At 38.4% G+C, this 18999-nt stretch overlaps 2 protein-coding genes across 6 annotated transcripts in view; one reads left to right on the top strand and one right to left on the bottom strand.

Moving 5' to 3' along the window:
- LOC126612092 (inositol oxygenase 1-like) overlaps positions 1-18999 on the bottom strand; it is a 72680-nt gene that overhangs the window by 42421 nt on the left and 11260 nt on the right. The window lies entirely within an intron of this gene.
- Positions 6017-9217, top strand: LOC126612093 (uncharacterized). 3 transcript variants are annotated; one of them, XM_050280404.1, is made up of 4 exons: positions 6017-6748; positions 6974-7121; positions 7229-7414; positions 8429-9217. In XM_050280404.1, exons 1-3 carry the CDS (start codon positions 6663-6665, stop codon positions 7340-7342), a joined length of 348 nt encoding a protein of 115 aa, XP_050136361.1. In that variant the 5' UTR covers positions 6017-6662; the 3' UTR covers positions 7343-7414; positions 8429-9217. The 3 variants fall into 3 exon arrangements, with proteins under 3 accessions (XP_050136361.1, XP_050136363.1, XP_050136362.1); XM_050280406.1 differs by having other exon boundaries at positions 6017-6759; positions 7000-7121; XM_050280405.1 differs by lacking the exon at positions 8429-9217 and having other exon boundaries at positions 7229-7437.

Genomic DNA, 18999 nt, shown 5'->3' with positions numbered 1-18999 from the left:
CTTGTACCATTTAATGTATCTACAAGTTTTTTAAATTCTGCATATTCAAATGGCCAAATCTTTTGTGTCATAACCTTTCTGAATCAACTACGCTTGCTTTCTTGTCATTTCTAATAGACATTTTAATTGTACTGGAATTTTTTTTCTTCATTTCAACCTTGGTAACCAAGTTTGACAATTTGATCTATCATCATATATTTCAACAACTTTGCCACTAAATAACAAAAAGTATCTATATATGCTCCATCATTTCCTTGCCATTTTTTTATTATTTTATTTTTAGGAGCAAGTCTCTTTCACCCCCCATTTTCTCTAATTTTTTGAATATTTCCATGGAAATATCCACCGTATCAAAGAAATTTTAAACATTGGATACAATGAAAACATAATTCAAAACGACCACATCTATAAGGTTACATTGACAGTTTGCAAGTCTTGTTACGTATATCAACCACCGTTTAACCCTGCACGTGGAAAACATAAAATATGTTGTCACTTATTTTATGGACACATATGACCCTTAATGGCCTCTAACCTTTTTCTTAATTTTGTTTTTCACTGAGGCTGGGCCTAGGTTGTGGTCATACTCGCTAAATTTTGAGGCACAACATACATGCATCATAACTAGTGAACACTCTCGCTTCTCATATTAAGTGATTGCCTTGCACACCATATGAAAATAATTGGAAAGGTTTTTCAAATTTCACAAATTTCTGCAATTAAACCCTTGAAACAGAAATTGGAACATACTCGGTATTCTAGCACGTCAAAAATAAAGTTGTTTTCCACAAGGCCCCAACATGAAACGCAAACCCTAATTGAACTTCTAAGTATTAATTCGTCCTACAAACAACCCATATATTACCTAAATCATTGATATATGAACTTGGAATTAAACACGTTACCTTACTATGTCTGTCAAAGCTTTAGTTGCCGGAAAAAAATGGAATTGTCCAGTCAAAACAAAAAATATGGTACAAACATCCTATCTTTAAGGATGAAACAAATTGTTGTGTTTGATTATGGAATAATAACACACATAGCTCACATATCTGAGCTCGATGTCACTCTTCTTACCTCTCTCTCGACATCCCTGTGTTCAAAATCAAAGCTCTTATCTCAACCCAAAACCTAAATCTCACTCTTCTCACCTCTCTCTCGACTTCCCTCTCTTCAAAATCAAAGCTCACACATCTAAGCTAAACCCAAAAGCATATAGCTCTCTTGCTCGACATCCCTAACTTCGAAGTCAGAAAAATGACACAATGAGCTGTGAGTTTTACAATTTATGTGTGGGTATTTTCATCATTTCACTTTGTGCATGGAGTGTGCATGACCGATTTGTCCTATTTTGGTCCCAAGAACAAAAAAATGGCCCGTTCTGTCATTCCCCTTATTTTTGTGTGTGTAAGTTCTGTTTTGTATCTTCTCATATTTACTTCACGTGTTTGGTTTGCAATCTTAGATAAGCAAATTGTTGCGTGAGGCAATTTTAGGGAATAAGGAATGAAGAGTTTTTGGGTATAAAGTTATGTAATTGGTATCCTTGTAGATTTGGGATACTTGTTTCCTAATTTGTAGGAGATTGAATAAGTCTATATATTCCTCTATGTGAGAAAAATAATATCAGAATAATATTCATCCAAAACCTAGAATTTTATCTTTGTGGATGACTACACCCGAATGACATGGCTTTATACTATGAAACATAAAAGTGAGGTTGGGCAGACTTTTCACTAGTTCTACAGCATGGTTAAAAATCAATACTCTTTTCCCCTTAAGGTTCTCAGGTCGAATAATGGCGGGGAATATCTCAACACTGAACTCTCTCAATTTTTTCTGAAGCACGGCATTCTTCATGAGACTACTTGCCCACAAGCCCCACAACAAAATGGTGTAGCAGAGCATAAAAATAAGACATATTTTGGAAACTACTTGAGCACTCCTCATTGGTGCTCACGCTCCTCACTCCTATTGGGCGGATGCCGTTAGATACTCTGTTTATCTAATGAACTAAATGCCATCTCAAGTGCATAATTTTTGCACTCCTATGGAAGTTTTTGCTAATCATGTGACCTTACCATCTTCCCTTCATTTATCACCACGTATCTTTGGTTGTGTGGCTTATGTGCATCTTCACAAAAATCAGCGCAGTAAGTTGGACCCATGTGCAATTCGTTGTATTTTTTTTTTGATTTAATAATCAGCAAAAAGGGTACCGGTGTTATCACCCACCAACCAAGCATATGTACGTCACCATGGATATTACATTTTCCGAACATGAGATGTTTTTCCTCACTGAACACACCTACTATAATCTTCAGGGGGAGATAAGCACAAATAAAGATTATAGTTGGATTGATCTACCAACTGTACAAGTGGATGATACCTGCTGTGGTCCAACAGTGGTTCAAAATCATGAGCCCAGCAGCTGTGAGCCCAATATCTTGAATACCCGTGAGCCTAGCAGCTTGGGTGAGACAACGCTGGGCTTGCCGAGTTTGGAAAATAAGATAGGTGGGCCTGAGGGCCTAAAGGCCGAGAGCCTTTCTGAAGGCGGCACACAGATTGGTCCGTGCAGCAAGGCCAAAAATCATTCTGAAGGCAACGCACAGATTGGGCCGTGCAGTTGTAGGCTGCAACCTTTAACTAATTTTGACAACGCAAGAACTTCAGGAAATAACCCTCCTCTAGTACAACCCGTCCGTGTCCCCGAGGATATCCATGAGGTAAGTTTATTCCAATCTGATGAAGCTCATAATTTGACTAACATTGAAAGTACTTATGTTTTGCCTCCTAGACAAAATCGTGGGAAACCTCTTAATAGGTATTCTCCAGATGGAAAAATTAGATATGCTATTGCAAAGTATGTCTCTACGCACCGACTGTCTTCCAAGTACCAAACCTTAGTGAATACAATGGATGGAATCAAAATTCCAACAAAAGTGGAAGAAGCTTTACAAGATACCCAATGGACGGAAGCAATGGAGGTAGAAATGAAGGCCCTACAGAAAAATGGAACTTCGAGTGTCGAGTCACTACCATAAGGAAAAAGACAAGTGGGATGCAAATGGGTGTTCACCATCAAACACAAGGCTGATGGAACCATTAACAGATACAAGGCAAGGTTGGTAGCTAAAGGGTACACACAGACCTTTGGAGTAGATTATTAAGAAACATTTGCCCCAGTATCAAAGATGAATACTATACGGGTTCTGTTGTCTTTAGCTGCTAACTTTGATTGGCCATTGAAACAATTTGATGTGAAGAATGCCTTTCTACATGGAGACTTGGAGGAAGAAGTATACATGGAGCTCCCACCTGGGTATGAAGTGCAGAATAAAGCAGGCAAAGTATGCAGACTATGAAAAGCTCTTTATAGACTCAAACAATTGTCGAGGGCCTGGTTTGGAAGATTTACTGATGCAATGAAGAAATATGGGTACCGACAAGGGAATGCGGATCGCACTTTGTTTATCAAACGCAGGGGATGAAATGTTACCTTGTTGATAATATATGTGGATGATATGGTAGTCATAGGTGATGATACAGAGGAAATGGAAATATTACAGGAGTATCTTTCTTCGAAGTTTGAGATGAAAGATTTAGAAGGTTTGAAGTACTTCTTGGGAATTGAAGTTGCACTTTCCCATGACGGTATTTACTTATCTCAGTGGAAGTATGTTCTAGATCTTTTGTCTGAGATTGGGATGTTGGCATGCAAACCAGCTTGGCATGCAAACCAGCAGAAACACCTATAGTTCAAAATCATCATTTGGCTATCTACCCAAACCAAGTTCTAGCAAACAGGGAAAGATACCAAAGGTTAGTAGGAAGGTTGATTTACTTGTCTCTCATGAGACCAGATATTGCATATGCTGTTAGTGTAGTAAGTCAATTTATGCACTCTCCTAGTGAGGATCACATGGCTGCTGTTATGAGGATATTGAGTTATTTGAAAGGTGCACCTGGAAAAGGGTTGATTTTCAGGAAACATGGGCATATGGAGGTCAAAGGGTACACTGATGCTGATTGGGCCGGGAACATTACTGATAGATGCTCTACGTCAGGGTACTTTACATTTGTTGCAGAAAACCTTGTGACTTGGAGGAGCCAGAAACATAATGCGGTGGCTAGGTCCACGGCAGAGGCTAAATACCGTGGGATGGCACATGGGATTTGTGAGTTATTATGGTTGAGGATTCTTCTTACAAAGATTGGGTTCAAGCCACGTGGAGCGATGCTTTTATATTGTGATAATCAGGCTGCGCGAGAAATAGCTAATAATCCAGTTCATCATGATCGTACAAAACATGTTAAGGTGGATAGACATTTTATCAAAGAGAAGTTGGATGCTAAGTTAATTGATATTCCATACGTAAGATCCAAAGACCAGCTGGCTGGCGTGTTAACGCATGCAGTGGCAACAAGGGTGTTTCAGAACTCACTGGACAAGTTGGGCCTAGGTGATATCTAGGCACTAACTTGAGGGGGAGTGTTGCGTGAGGCAATTTTAGGGAATAAGGAATGAAGAGTTTTTGGGTATAAAGTTATGTAATTGGTATCCTTGTAGATTTGGGATACTTGTTTCCTAATTTGTAGGAGATTGTATAAGTTTATATATTCCTCTATGTGAGAAGAATAATATCAGAACAATATTCGTCCAAAACCTAGAATTTTATCTCAAATAAGTTTGTAAAGGGATATACAGTCACCAAACCTTTATTGGTCCTCAATAAAATGTCAAATACTGGATCATGATCTGTTATAACATATAGTTTTATTCAAGATGGGACATATCGTTTCCAAGAAGGGGAAGCCCGTGTTCAGCTTTCTATATACAAATGATCATTATTTTTCCTTCACCGTGACATGAAGCCAGGTATATATATGTATAAATATTTGCTGTATCATGGTGACCCTTCCTGGGACTGAGTTTCAATTGGTGTAGCACAACAATCGCAACAAGAGCCTTGTGGTGCCGGTGCGCAGCATACACAAGCTGGACATATAGGAGTTGTATCTGAAAAGAAAACCAAGTACAGAATCAACATTTTATACACATATGCAAATGTGCTTATGTTGGTTATCTAAGTTCGAATCTCCATTTTCGTAAATACAAACAGGTGCAGAGATATGAAATAATATAGGTCATGTGAATTACCTAGAAAAACGAATCGAGCTGCCTCTGGGGTTGAAATCGGAGAGAGTACGATGGCAAAGATGAAGAGGGTCACCAAAGCAGACCTCATAGAGCCACCTGCCATTAGTTCTATGTTATTAGAAAACAATAACAAACTTGTTGGGATGAGGTGTATTTGTAGGTTGGAGCGCGTTGTTTGAATAGGAAGGTTGATTTTTCTTCTCTAGTTTTTGGAATTAGACTTTGATGCAGCCCTTGTATGTTGACGTTCTAGAATTTGAATACTATTATATACCCCATTATTTAATTAATTAATTCCAGGATATTATTCATGGTTTATCAAACATAAGATTTGCAGATGATCCATAAATTGTCTAAGCTATAAAATATATGAATACTGACAGGGTAGTTAATTACGGTTTGAATTTGAGCCACCTGTTAAAACATATGAACATGGATTAGTGTTGTTTGGCAAAAACATTTTCAACATATTATCACTCACTGTCAAGTCGTGGAGTGCATATCACTTCAATGGAATTGTCCCTAAACCCATAAAGTTGGTTTCCCTGCTGATGCTAAACCATAAAATTGGTTGATTGCTAGTGTTAACATTTTGATTAGCCAAACCCTAGGACTTAGAATCTCTGGAGAGACTAGAAAATTAATCAGTTACCAACTCAATATAGAACTAATTAGTGTTTGGGCTCACTTCACAATATTTTCTCAGGATCAAAGCCATATGCTTTAGATCTTCATTCAAAGATCACCATTACCATTCAAATCTATTAGAATATGATAAATTAATCCAGATTCTTATCCGTTATTAAAGGAATGTGATATCACTTGTAATTAATTTAAGATTCCTACCACATAAGGGTTTTCTCTAAACTCTATATATTGTAAACTTTGTACATAATTAATTTAAGGAGTCATATTTCTACAAAATCAGAAGTAATTTAGTCATTTGATTATTGTCATTAACATTTCTTGTGTTTTTTGCAACGCTGTGTTACAATTAGTTATTGAAAATGTTCAGCAATGCTGAAGCGCAATAAGTTAATATCTTAATGTAGTTCTAATCACTCATTTGACCTTGCTTCACTATGTGATCTTATGATATGAACCTCATACTTGCAAAAATTCATTTAAATCGGAAATTACTTAGCTCTTAAATTATTATTATTATTATGAGCATTTCATTGTTTATCGACAATTCTATCTTCGTCTATTTTTTGTTGAAGTACAGACTCCAAGCTCTTTACTTTCGTCAAAAATCATCAGAACCAATTTCAGATTTCCCAAAATTTAAATCTATTTTTGGGTGTTTGGTAGATTTTTTCAGTGGTTTTTCTGGGTTTCTTTTATTGTTTTTGAAATTACGGAGCATTTGATGAGTATGAAGGGATAGAAGTTGCTTTAATTAAACTAGGTCAAGCTCTACGATCTCCTGCAGTGCCCTGAAGATCTTGAGAGGCTCTACTAAATCCACCTCCTCAAAACATCGAAGCACATAAACGTCATGAAGTTCTACACTTCCTCGGTTGATACTGTCAACAGAAACATCAATTTTGTCACTGACATGTTCGCCTTTGGAACCCTGAAGCAGTATGTATTTTGTGAGTTTTTTAATAAAATTTTTATGATTTTGTCACTGAAATGTTCACCTCGCTCACTGCGTTGATAATTGAATGACCCTTCCATACTATAATAATTGCTTCATAATGATCATACTTGAATCTAATATGAGTGCCCCTATGCAAATTTTGTTGGTCTGTCAAGTAGATTGAAATAAGGGAAAACTATCTACTTAGAAGGCTAATATGTGTTTAGATTTCAATTCAATTTTATTGGAGTAGGGATACCAGAGTTCATGGCTCCTGAAGTATGTGAAGAGGGAAACGAAGAAGATGAAGAAGGAAGCAGTAAAACTCAGTTGGGTCCTCAATGCACTCTTAAAGAACAGATTGAGAAGGATATGGTGTGTTTTCTGCTCAAATATGGCGAAAAGTTGCTTCTTTTTACATCATTTAATTTTCTTTATGTCATTTTTATTTGCTGCACTGTTGGTTGACTTCGTCGTTTCAGGATGATGGAGACTTGGAGAGTTTGAGGGGGATGGAGCAGCTTCTTATGACTTTGAACCTTGACTTGTCAACAATTCCCTGTAAGGAAACAGAAATTCAGGGCTGCAAGAGTTGACCAAGAGAAAGGAACTCAATTACGCTAAGCCTGTATGCTTGTATTGACGAAGAGCGTACATGACCTCATCCGGTATGTAATACTTCCACCTACGAAGTACGGATACATCTATTTTAAAAAATCCCGATTTGGAAGCGGCGGGGATCCATCTATTAAAAGAATATAACATATAATTAATATACAAAATTGTACATATAGTATTAAGTTTTTTGTTTTTGTTTGAACGCATAATATTGTCTACACTAAAGGGTATGAGATAAGCTAACTCTTACAATGGACTAGCAATAATGTGGTTCAAATTAGCCTTTAGAGATAATCGAACTTAAGACCTGTCACTTACAAATGAAAAGGAATATCACTAGATCGTAGTACTAAGTGGCTTAACTTTAGGCTTAACAAGATTGACAAAACCCAAGACCAAATCTAGGTAAGAAAGAAAAAGTGAAAAACATCCCATTAAGTGGGCAGTTATTTCATATGGGCTAAAATAAATAGGCCTGAAAAAAAAATATATATATTTTTCATACAAATTGGACTGGGGCTCCAATGGAAAAAAAATATGCGGGCTTGAAAGCACCCAACTCTCTGCAGGAGATGTGTGGTGTCATTGGGCTGGCTGCAAGCTAGAGCCTTCTCAAAGCCTATATTATTGAGCTGGAGAACCAAAAACTCAATTAGGCCCAATTTCAGTGGGTTGATTGTGGATCGGTCTGTACAATCCAGCAAGGTTGGTCATGTGCCACCCGTCGAAAAAACTGACAGAGCTGTAGGTAGCCGGAGAAAAGCTATTGACGGCACTCCACGATGGTTGTAGATCGAGGCTGTTGTCGTGGAGTCTCGAAGGACAAGACGACAGGATATGCAATTCAGAGGGTCAGAGACGATGGGGGATCTACATGATGCGTCGAAAAATGGGGCGTTTTGGGATTGGGGTAGACAGCATCGAAATGACGTGCGTTATGCAATTTAGGCAGCGGTTTGGCTTGGCGCCAGTGCGAGCTAGGGTTTCAAAATCCTTTTTTTCTTTCTTTTCCTAGCCAATTTCTACTTATTAGAGTGTTTTAAGCTATTTTCATGTGTTTTCAGGTTCAAATGACAAAATTGGCAAGAAAGTGCGATTTGGAGCATTTTGAAGCAGTTTTGGGCCAAGAATGGATAGCACATGCATGGAGCAAGGTGGATGGACGTTTTTGAAGTTAAAGAGGCTAGGAATGTGCTACAAATATGGAAGAATCAAATCAAGACTTGGAGGATAAGGAATCAGCTAAAGAGAAAGAACATTATCCAAACCAACCTTATCTTATCCAACATTATCCAAAACCTTATCTTATCTTATCCTAACCTTATCCTAATCTACCTAATTTCCAGCTGCAAGGAGGGCATCTAAATGACATTAGGATACCTACAAATTAGGTTTCTAGAAGCCAAGCCCTATCCCTAAAAGGGTGCCGCATCCGCCCCTTCTAGAAGCTATGTTTCCTACAGCAAGGACCAATCATTTTCCTCCTTGGAATCTGAATGAGAAGTGTCATTTTTCCTTGTTGATTTGGAGTCCTGATTCCCCTCATTCTCAGCCTTTGTCGTGCCTTCTCTTCTCCTTATAAATATATTGTGCCACAGTAATCATACATCATCCATCTCTAACCACAATTCGTACCACACATCCATCATACCCAGAAATCCCCTTAGTGCCACAGCCTTGCAAGGAGAAAGAAGAGGAGACCCTTGGAGCCGTGCTCTGCCATTCAAGCTTGGATTGCTGGAACGTTCTTAGGTGTATTCTATCTTTTGTTTTTAATGTTTAATTTAAGTTATCTTTGTTTAAGTGCAAACATGAGGACTAAACTTGTTTTAGCTAGAGGAGAATTCAAAACCATGAACATATATTGCATATGAATTGATTACATCCAGTTATTATTTCATAAATCGTGAATCCAATTTGCTTAACTGTTTAATTCAGAACTTATTCTTGTATGTTGATTGGGGATGGATACTTAGTTTGCATGCAGGGATTTGATGCTAAAATATAAGGGAGTTTCACCTAATAGTCATGAACTTATATTTATAAGTAGTGGAGGTCACTGGTCATGATCGCGTTAAGTAAAATTCCTGGCAAGAGTATCATGCTGTTCACAGTTACGAATGCCTTATCAATGCTTATGACTTTCACAAAACTTAATGATCTTTGATATATATCTCTGTCATACTGTTCGTGTAGGGAACTTGATAAGAATAATTTGGTTGCGACGCTTAGTCCAATTCAATGAACTTAGGAAAATCTGAGGGTTAATTGGTGTTGTCCACGGTTAATCTGGGGTGTTGTTATTCATGGTTTATAGGAAGAATAACTGGAAATCGATTCGTATGCATATGCGTCATGTGTGGAGATGAACTCTCTAGCTAGCCATTCACCCATTAAAACACCCAAGTTCGTCCAAAGTTGTTTAGAGTTTTTAAATCTGTTTGTTTTTACTTTAAATTCGCCAAAAACCACTCCCCCCTTTATATTTCGTGTCTTTTAGTTAGAATTTATCCAAACTGATTTCTGTTTAGTGTTTTGAGTCAACATAAGTTAGAATTCGTCCATACACATTGTTTTGAGTCTTTTTAGTTCAATTCTCATCCAAAGTCACCCTTAGTGTTAGTTTTGAGTCAATTTGTTTGTTTTGAGTCAGTTTTGAGTCATAAGAGTCTAGTTTAGTGTTTTTAAGTCTAGTTAAGTGTAATTGAGTCTAATTTGAGTAGATTAGCAGTCCCTCATAATCCCCGGCCTAGAACGATCCCTACTTATCCATACTACAATTGTCAAAAAGAGGGTTTAAGTTTGAGTGCTAGTTTATATCACATTAGGTTGATCATGTGAAGCCTTAGTACTTGGCAGAAATCTAGAAGGGGAAGGCATTGGAGATTGATCATATGAAGCCTCAATACTTGGCGAAACTCCAAAAGGAGGAGGCACCAAAGGCAGATCATTTGAAGCCTCAGTATTCGGTAGAATTCTAGAGGGTGGAGGCAATGAATGCCATTTTTCATATTCTTGTAGCTGGTCGAGCTTTCTTTTCATGTTCGTAGGGTAATTATTTGCAAGTATGTACAACTTTCTATTCTCATGCTTGAGTCATCTAATCTCTTGTCTAAGACTTGCCACCTCAGCCATTAATGATTTAACTTGGTGAGTTCGAGTAAGTACACGTTGGCCCATGTTAGATAAAAAACTCACACACTTAAGACTGATGGGCACCAGATACTGTCTTGAAGAGGCATGTATGCATCTTCCACAACATTCAAATCAAAACAATGGCCAGATGGGCAAGCTATTTTAAGAAATGATGAAAGAAAATGAGGTTAGATAAGTGAAATCTCATAAATACAACAGAAGCAATTTTCATAGGTGGGCAACTTTATGAGCATACTTTTTGGATACAACTGATGGCTAACACGACCACTTGTTCAAACGAAGAGACACTGCTCTCTAAATTTCAAAAGTCGGATTTACCTGAATAAAGTCATTAGCACTTCTCAGACACAATCTTAGCTTTTTGGATATCAATGACAACTCTGTCAAATTATCTTTGACAAAGTTAAAACACGTAAATTTTACTGTTTCAACTACACCATTGTTGCCGACAAGCGTGAAAGAAATGGTCCTAATAACACCATTACTTGCTATTAGGAAATCCCTATATATGTCGACCTGTCCTCCATGGCAAGGTAGACCTCCAAAAATGCCTAACTATTCTTCTTTGCCCAAAATGCATCTTCAACCAAGTCCCTCAAAATGGCCAACTCATTTCCTCAGCAAGAAAATATTTTTGATCAAGAAGTTTTACATTATCATCATATCCTTCTACTGTTTTTCTTCAAGAGCTTTTACCTTATATCATAAGGGTCAAGAGCAAAAGTATCTCATATCATGTTTTTTTCCTGTCTTTTCTTTTGCCTTGTTATTGCCTACAAGATAATGAGAAAGAAAGCAATCAGTCGGAACCTGAAAATCAAACTTCTAATTCGGAACTGATTGCCTGGAGCCTTTGCCTAATTTCGTACCTTGCATTGCTTTCAAGTAGTCATCTTCAACTATTGTTAGAGCTAGGTTTCAAGTCACCAATGTCGCAGAACAGTTGGTACACTGTTGGCTCTTTACACTAAAACTACCAAGCATGGATGAGCCACCAAGAAGTGATGTTTTGAAGGATCATTTAAAGGCAAAGGTTGCACATCATTGTATTATGCAGGAGGTTAAAGCCAAAGGATCAACAATGAACCCATAAAAGTTCAAAATGAGAAAATGATTGGCTAACTAAGTGAATGGAAGATCAAATTTCTATTATGGGAATCCTACTCACAACCTTAGCAAACTTTACTTGAGTCTATGACCAAAGCATAAAAATGACTACAAATATTATTTTGTCTCACCAGTTTATATCATACCAATGATATATAAAAGGTAATACAATCTTCACGATTACTAATAAACTACCAAATGCATTAACAAGTTACAAAATGCTGCATGAATTGCAGTCTCAATAAGACTATTCATGAACTTGACCCTACTAAACTATTGCATGCTTGAAGCATGGTAGTCGTTGCATAGATTAAAGTCCAAAAAGGACAATCTATGGACATGGAAATTTTAATATATCTCATGCCCGAAGGATGATAAATGTATAGGTTCCAATGATTCAACTCCCTAGAAGTGGAGATTAAAAAAAAAATCCAAACTCTATAATGCTTTAGAGGAGGTTATGATCTAAATTCTCCAAACAATTCATTTGATAAGAGATGACTCTCCTAGAAGAGACAATGTAAAGCCCCTTAAGAGGCAAGTATATCCAAAGTAATGAAATGTTTATAAATATGCATGCGCATGCACATAAGAATTGTGAATCACGAATTGATGATAACCAATGTTAATTTTGGTTTTATAGTAGCTACTAAGTTCATCAATGAGCTGTGTTGATATTGAGCGATATTCTTTTGTTCGTCAACAAAACAAAAATTATAGGCCAAAAATGGAAAGAGACAATTCCATTACAATTTAATATGAACATGAAAAAAATGAACCTATAGTACAAACCACCAAACTATGTTGAACCCAGAAGGTTACATGTGAGCATTTGTAATACAATGAGACAAAAGGTTCTTAGATTGTAATACACTCCTGGAAGCATGATTTCTCATTGTGAAACTTGTTCATTTCAGTGGATAATTATATATATGCCTAAAGCATATCTCCATATGTAAGTCCCACAAGTATACATAGAAGCAAATTATTCTGTATAAATTTCAAAGGAGAATGTGTCATGAAGTGTAGAAAATCCTTGAAATATTCAAATTGCTTAAAGTAAACCCTGGAAGGGTAAAATATAAATTATGTACTTAATACCAATGGATGATATAAATTGCCTTAGTTGGTACTATCATTATGATACTGTTGCAACATATTAAATCTCTTGCAAGAGTTGATATTATATTAGGAGTCCTGAAGAGTCCAGAAAAATTATAAAGTGTTGAAAGAAATATTGTCTCAAGTTGCATATCGAATAATATACCAACACGATTCGTTTGCATCAAAATGTTTGTGGTATTAAAGTACCATATGGATTGAAGATTATGAGTTCAAACACTCAAATGATTAACCAGTATTTAAACACTAAGAAAGATCATTCATCATCGTGAGGGAAATAATGAATTGATGTTTGGTCCAGAAGTACTATATCTTAGTGAAGTATGTGTCTTACTGTATTTAGCACAAACACTGAGTCAGATGTTACATTTCCTATTAAGCACAATACCACCATATGGGTATTAGAATGAAGTAAAATTTATTTATTGATATCTTCAGAAAATTATAGACATGTGCTTGTTTTATTCCGAAGAACTCACCAAAAGGCATAACCTTATTAGGCAAGCAAATCTGAATATCTCTTTAGCCTGTATACATATCGCTCACAAAAAGGAATTTGTATTTACATATGAAAATATATTGATCCTACAGCGATCAAGGAAGCAAACATTTATTGCCACATCTTCATATCTCTCAGAAATACATGTGTTTGGTCAAGACCTGTGGCCTATTAAAATTTGGGCACACGTGATCCACCTTCAGAAGCAAACACTGCATGACATCTGATTACATCAACTTTGTAATCAGTCAGATTAAAGAATTCAAAATCAAGGGAAGATACTCATCATGTGGAGCATCCAAAACAAATCAAGATTTTAACAAGGCAACCAATATTGATATGGGCATCCAAAAGGGAGTGTTGTGAATGGAGGTGTGAATGCGCATAGTAATAGGCAACCAAATATAACCGTAACTTTACAATGTTGCTAGAGAAAATGTCTTGGTAAGATTGTTAGGTTGAAAAACATGGCCAACCAAATATGACCAAGGAAGAATGAAAACCTCTACATAAAGAGGTATTTGCATCATTGAAGAACACAACACAAAAATAGAGAAAAACATAAGGATGAAAGGAAAGAAAGATGAAAGATGGAGAGAAGAGAAAGAAGAGATAAGCAAGCGAAAATACCAGTGAGCCAGACTAGAGAGAAGAGAGAAAATAGTGAGAGTTATTTTATACTCCTATTATTTCAGATAATGAAAGAAAGTATTACTACTGTCCCGATGATGTAGCCACACTTGTTGCCTCATAAATATTTTGTCTTATTTACTTTATATTCTACTGCACACATTTGCTCAATTTCACTACACCTACATGTGGGTTGAGTTTTGTTAGAAATTTTGATTTGGACTAAGATTGATAACGAATTTGACCACAAGGTTATGGATTAACAACTTTTTCATTTTAGAGGTCTGCTCAAAATTTGGGTCTCACTAAGGGACCACGAAAAAAATTTGGTCTTATATTTTTATTAGTACGTTGAATTGAATGGTACAAAAAATAAAAGGAAAACTAATGAAAATAACTTGAAAACTTTGAGTTTTAACGATATGGACAAAATAAAGGGTAAAATGAATAGTATCAGGATTAACTTTTTAGTGTAAAAATATGGTTTTCCGTCAAAGTGAATAGTACCAGGAGCTTGTCATTAAAATTCTTAAAAATAAATGATTGAATAAGAATTATAAAAATCTAGTCTACCCCCGCTAAAACACATGTATTAGCATTGAAGGCACAACCATTTGTTTCTGCGCACATAATGAATAATCCATCTTAAAAATCCATCACAAATCAAATTCGGACCACAAACGACAGCGCATTTTGGGATGAGGTGCACACCTAGGAGACATAGCCCAACTCATATGGTGGTGAGCAAAAATGCACTCTATTCTCAATAGTAACAACTAAATTCTTCTTCGCTTCTTTTTGACAAAAACAATATTTTAAACCACTCGAACTTAGGTAAGCCGAATTCAGAGGGAAGAAAGCGGACAAAGTCCCTTACCAACTAACAAAACCACATCAGCGTACAAAATTCTCAATTAGCCTATAATCGTTAGAGCACTCTCTTTGAGTTGAGATTACAGATTGACTCAAAAATACTTGATACTACACCAGTTAACCAATTTTCACAAAAGAAAACTTTTTAGGTCCTATATTATGGTATGGAATAACTATCAATTTAGGCAACGAGTTACAAGTGTATACCGCTTGGAAATAAGGAAACTGAGTCATGTTAAACCCTAGTTGTGGAGCCAAAAATATTCACTAGGCGACACATGGACTTTTGGACAAAAGAGGACAAAAATACCCTCGAGGCATACCAGGATTCCTACGCGCGAGCAGTGGGCAATCATCTTTCAATCAAGTCAAAAGTGCCCAAAAAAATGTAACAATTAAAAACCTCTTTCATCAAATCCTTTCTATAAGGTATTTCCCAAGACCTAGTATTTTCTATTTCATTATTTAGCTAATCAATTAGCTAAATAATATATACCTACCATATCTCCTAAAAGCATCCTTAATAGGCAATAAAATCACTCAATTAATAGCCCAAAACCGGCCCCCACTATTCACATCCTCATCTTTCCCATTTTCCTTATTAAAATAGTCATTCATTTTATAACCATCCATTTATTCTTTTCATATTTAATTAGCCAATAAATTGGCTAATTAAACATGAAATTAAACCCCACAAAAACCTTATGGCCGGTTACCATTAGACAAAATTGGGCAAGGCCTAACTCTATAAATAGGCACCTATTCTCACCAAAAATCCATTCCAATTCTCTTACAAAAAATCACAAATACTCTAAACACTATTTTTCTCTAAAATTCTAACTTTGGCATCGGAAGTTCTTCGGCCAAAGCCCCCCCCATTCATCGTGGGCGTGTGAGGCTTTTGGCCTTAACCAAAGGTGCTAGTTGTTTTGTAGGTGCAAAATTGTCCAAGATCGAGGAGGAGAAAATTTGCATCCACAAATTGGTGCTTTCATTGAGAGTAGTTATCCATACTCGTAAAAGACTCTCGCGCAAAAAGGTTTTTTCTTTGTTTTCTAGTCCATTTGAATATTTTTCATACGTTCTTATTTATAGAATTTTTAACTTGCAAAGGTTCTTTGATAAAACGTATAAGAAAAATATAATGGTTAGAAATTTAGAAAATTCCGCAAGTAAAAATTCTAGTATTCAAGAAATGGGATTGCGGAGATCCATGAGGCAAAATGTGACAATAAGGGGAGTGGCATCATCACCACGAGCTTCCACCATGGGAACAACCGTGGCGGCTACCTCGGTAGCCACCCGCGGCGAGGTCCATGGTGCCTTCACCACAGCCACCATGGGAACCACCGCAGTGGCTACTTTGGTAGCCGCTCGTGGCAAGGTCCATGGAGCCTTCACCACGGCCACCATGGGAACCACCGCGGTGGCTACTTCGGTAGCCACTCGTGGCGAGGTCCATGGAGCTTTCACCACGGCCCGAGCCGTGCCATCCAAGTTTACGTGGACCCAAGCTCAAGCCTCGCATTCACATGCACCGCGCATTGAGCAGCCTACTCCCGTGATCCAGCCTGCTCTTGTAGCCCAGCCTGCTCCGACGATCCAGCCTGCCCCAGTGATCCAGCCTGCCCCCGCAGCCCAGCCTGCCCTCATGGTTTCCCAAGCTGCCCAAGTCGGCCCGAGACAATCTCAACCATCCGGACCAATCATCGAGGCTGAGGCGTTTTCACCACATCTCTCTGCAGATTTGACATTCCCCAACTCAAATCTCGCACTTGGAGTCAACCACCATTTTATTGTTCAATGAGGTGCATTCCATCCAAGTTCTTCCAATCCGAATGGCGAACAAAACTTGTCCCGACAAGTCATAGAATTGACGAGCGCCCTTGCACAACAAACTACCTTGGTGAATCAACTTTTACAACGCACTGAAATGCAACGCGCCCACGATGAAGTTTCCCGAAGTAGAACAAGGGTAGATAAGAAGCCTTTTAAGCAGCGTCCTGGAAAGCAGCCATTTAACCCATCACAAGTCGAGCATTCAGACAGTGCACACTCTCGTTTGGGCCCCCGAAATAGCGTATACTCCCGTCTTAGCGCACGGAGGAGCGTGCACTCTCGGTTAGGCCCACGGGCAAGTATACATTCACGGTTAGGGCCACACTTTGATAATCAACATGGGCAGCCTTCCAGGCAAAGCATTCATTCGCGATTAGGCTCACAAGGAGTATCATCCACATCACATCGGAGCAGGCAGCCTGACAAACGGAGGGAAACAATCATTCAATCCGGCTCTAGTTCAACCGGTAGCCTGCAAAGAAATCCCTCGCCTTCTAGGAATCTATCTCATCCATTGCAGCCACAGCATAGACGAGCCGATCAAGAAGAAGAACAGCCTAGACAGGTAGAAAAAGACCAAGGGCAGCCGAAGGCTCTGCTACCCTAACAAAAGCAAATCCAAGAAGAGGTAGAAAGGCTTTTCAATGAACGGATGCGTGATTTTCGACGCAACGAAATGGCTGATGAAGCACTAAGGCGAGATATGACCAACATAAGCAGGTCACCTTTCACGGATGAGATCGAGTAGGCAGAACCTCCGCGCAAGTTTAGCATGCCGCACTTCACATCTTTCAAAGGAGACGGGGATCCCGAAAGACACTTGAAGCATTACCGAAGTGCGATGGCCCTTTATCGAAATAATGACGCCCTTATGTGTAAAATATTCGCCACAACTTTACAAGGCGAGGCACAAGATTGGTTTCATACCTTGCCGACATGATCCATCCAGAATTTTGATGATCTTTCCTTGGTTTTCACCAAAGAATACTCATCTTATCGTTCGATCAAGAAAAAGTCCGATCACCTGTTCAACGTAAAGAAAAACCCAAAAGAGTCACTTCGCGATTACGTGAAGAGATTCAAAGCAGAGAAGGCGAAGATCGTCGGATGCGACAACTCGATAGCAAGTGCAGCCTTCCAAAAAGGACTACTAGCAGACCACCCACTGTTTGGAGAAATGATCATGAAAGAATACCTAACTCTAGCAGATTCCTTTGCTCTGGCAGAAAAACATGCACTTTGGGACGAGGCTCGACAAGCAGAAAAGGCTCCCGAACAGCCTCGAAAAGAGTTGGCAGCTGCTCAAAAGAAGGATGAAAAGCAACCCAACAAGGGCAGGCAGGAGGTCAAACGCAGGGACCGACCCACGACCAAAGAATGCCCGATGACCAATAACTATTTTAAGTTCTCAATTCCGATTCATCAAATCCTTCGTGACATCAAGAATGAACCATGGTTCAAGTTGCCGAAACAGTCAAAAGGAGATACTTCCAAGTTGGACCACACCAAGTATTGCGCATTCCATCGAGGTCCTGGTCACACAACCAACGACTGCTACAGTTGGAAGAACTACCTAGAGAAACTCGTGAAAGAAGGCAAAGTCGATAGATATTTTGACAAGCAAGCTGAACAGCCAAAAAGGAATGCAGACGGAGATGAGGAGCCACCAACTAAGATGATTCGAATCAATGGCATTTTCGCTGAATCTGAGCACTTGGGGGCCACTAATAACTCCAAAAAGAGGAAGATCCAGCAGGCTTTACTAATCTCACAAGTTCAAGCAGTCGATACCCAACCTGGACCTATCATTGGCTTCACAGAGCAGGATGCGGAAGGAGTCGACTTCCCACACGATGATGCATTAGTAGTATCTGTCCAACTACCCCATGCTATAGTCGACTGGATGATGGTTGACAATGGAAGTGTGGTCAACCTACTTCAACTTTCGGTCATTCAGAAGATGGGCCTGGAAAGTACAATCATACGCCGGGCAAAGGTACTTACTGGATTCAACGGATACACCTCAACTGCCATCGATCATATCACACTTGACGTAAAAACACCGCCAGTCATCTCAAAGCAAACATTCACGATCGTAAGTGACCCATCTCCCTAACAATGGGATTCTTGGGAGACCTTGGTTGATCAAGCTGGATGCTGTCACTTCCGTCAAGTATCAAAAAATCCGATTCTGCATCCCGGGAAGAGGAGTCGGAGAGATCAAGTCTGACCAGGCTTCATCCCGACGATGCACTGTGCAAATGTTGAAAGAATCAAAGAAGAAGACCTTTACCCCTGTAGAGGTTACCGAAGTCCAAAAGGGCAAAGAAATTACCAAATAGCAATTACAGTAGGTGGATCGAGAAGATGGCGCCCAAGCAGACAAGATAGGATGGAAACCCGAAGAGG

Source organism: Malus sylvestris, chromosome 17, assembly GCF_916048215.2.
Source record: "Malus sylvestris chromosome 17, drMalSylv7.2, whole genome shotgun sequence".
Taxonomy (NCBI): Eukaryota; Viridiplantae; Streptophyta; class Magnoliopsida; order Rosales; family Rosaceae; genus Malus; species Malus sylvestris.
The sequence above is the reverse complement of the archived record's forward strand: the minus strand, read 5'-3'. Positions and strand labels throughout refer to the sequence as shown.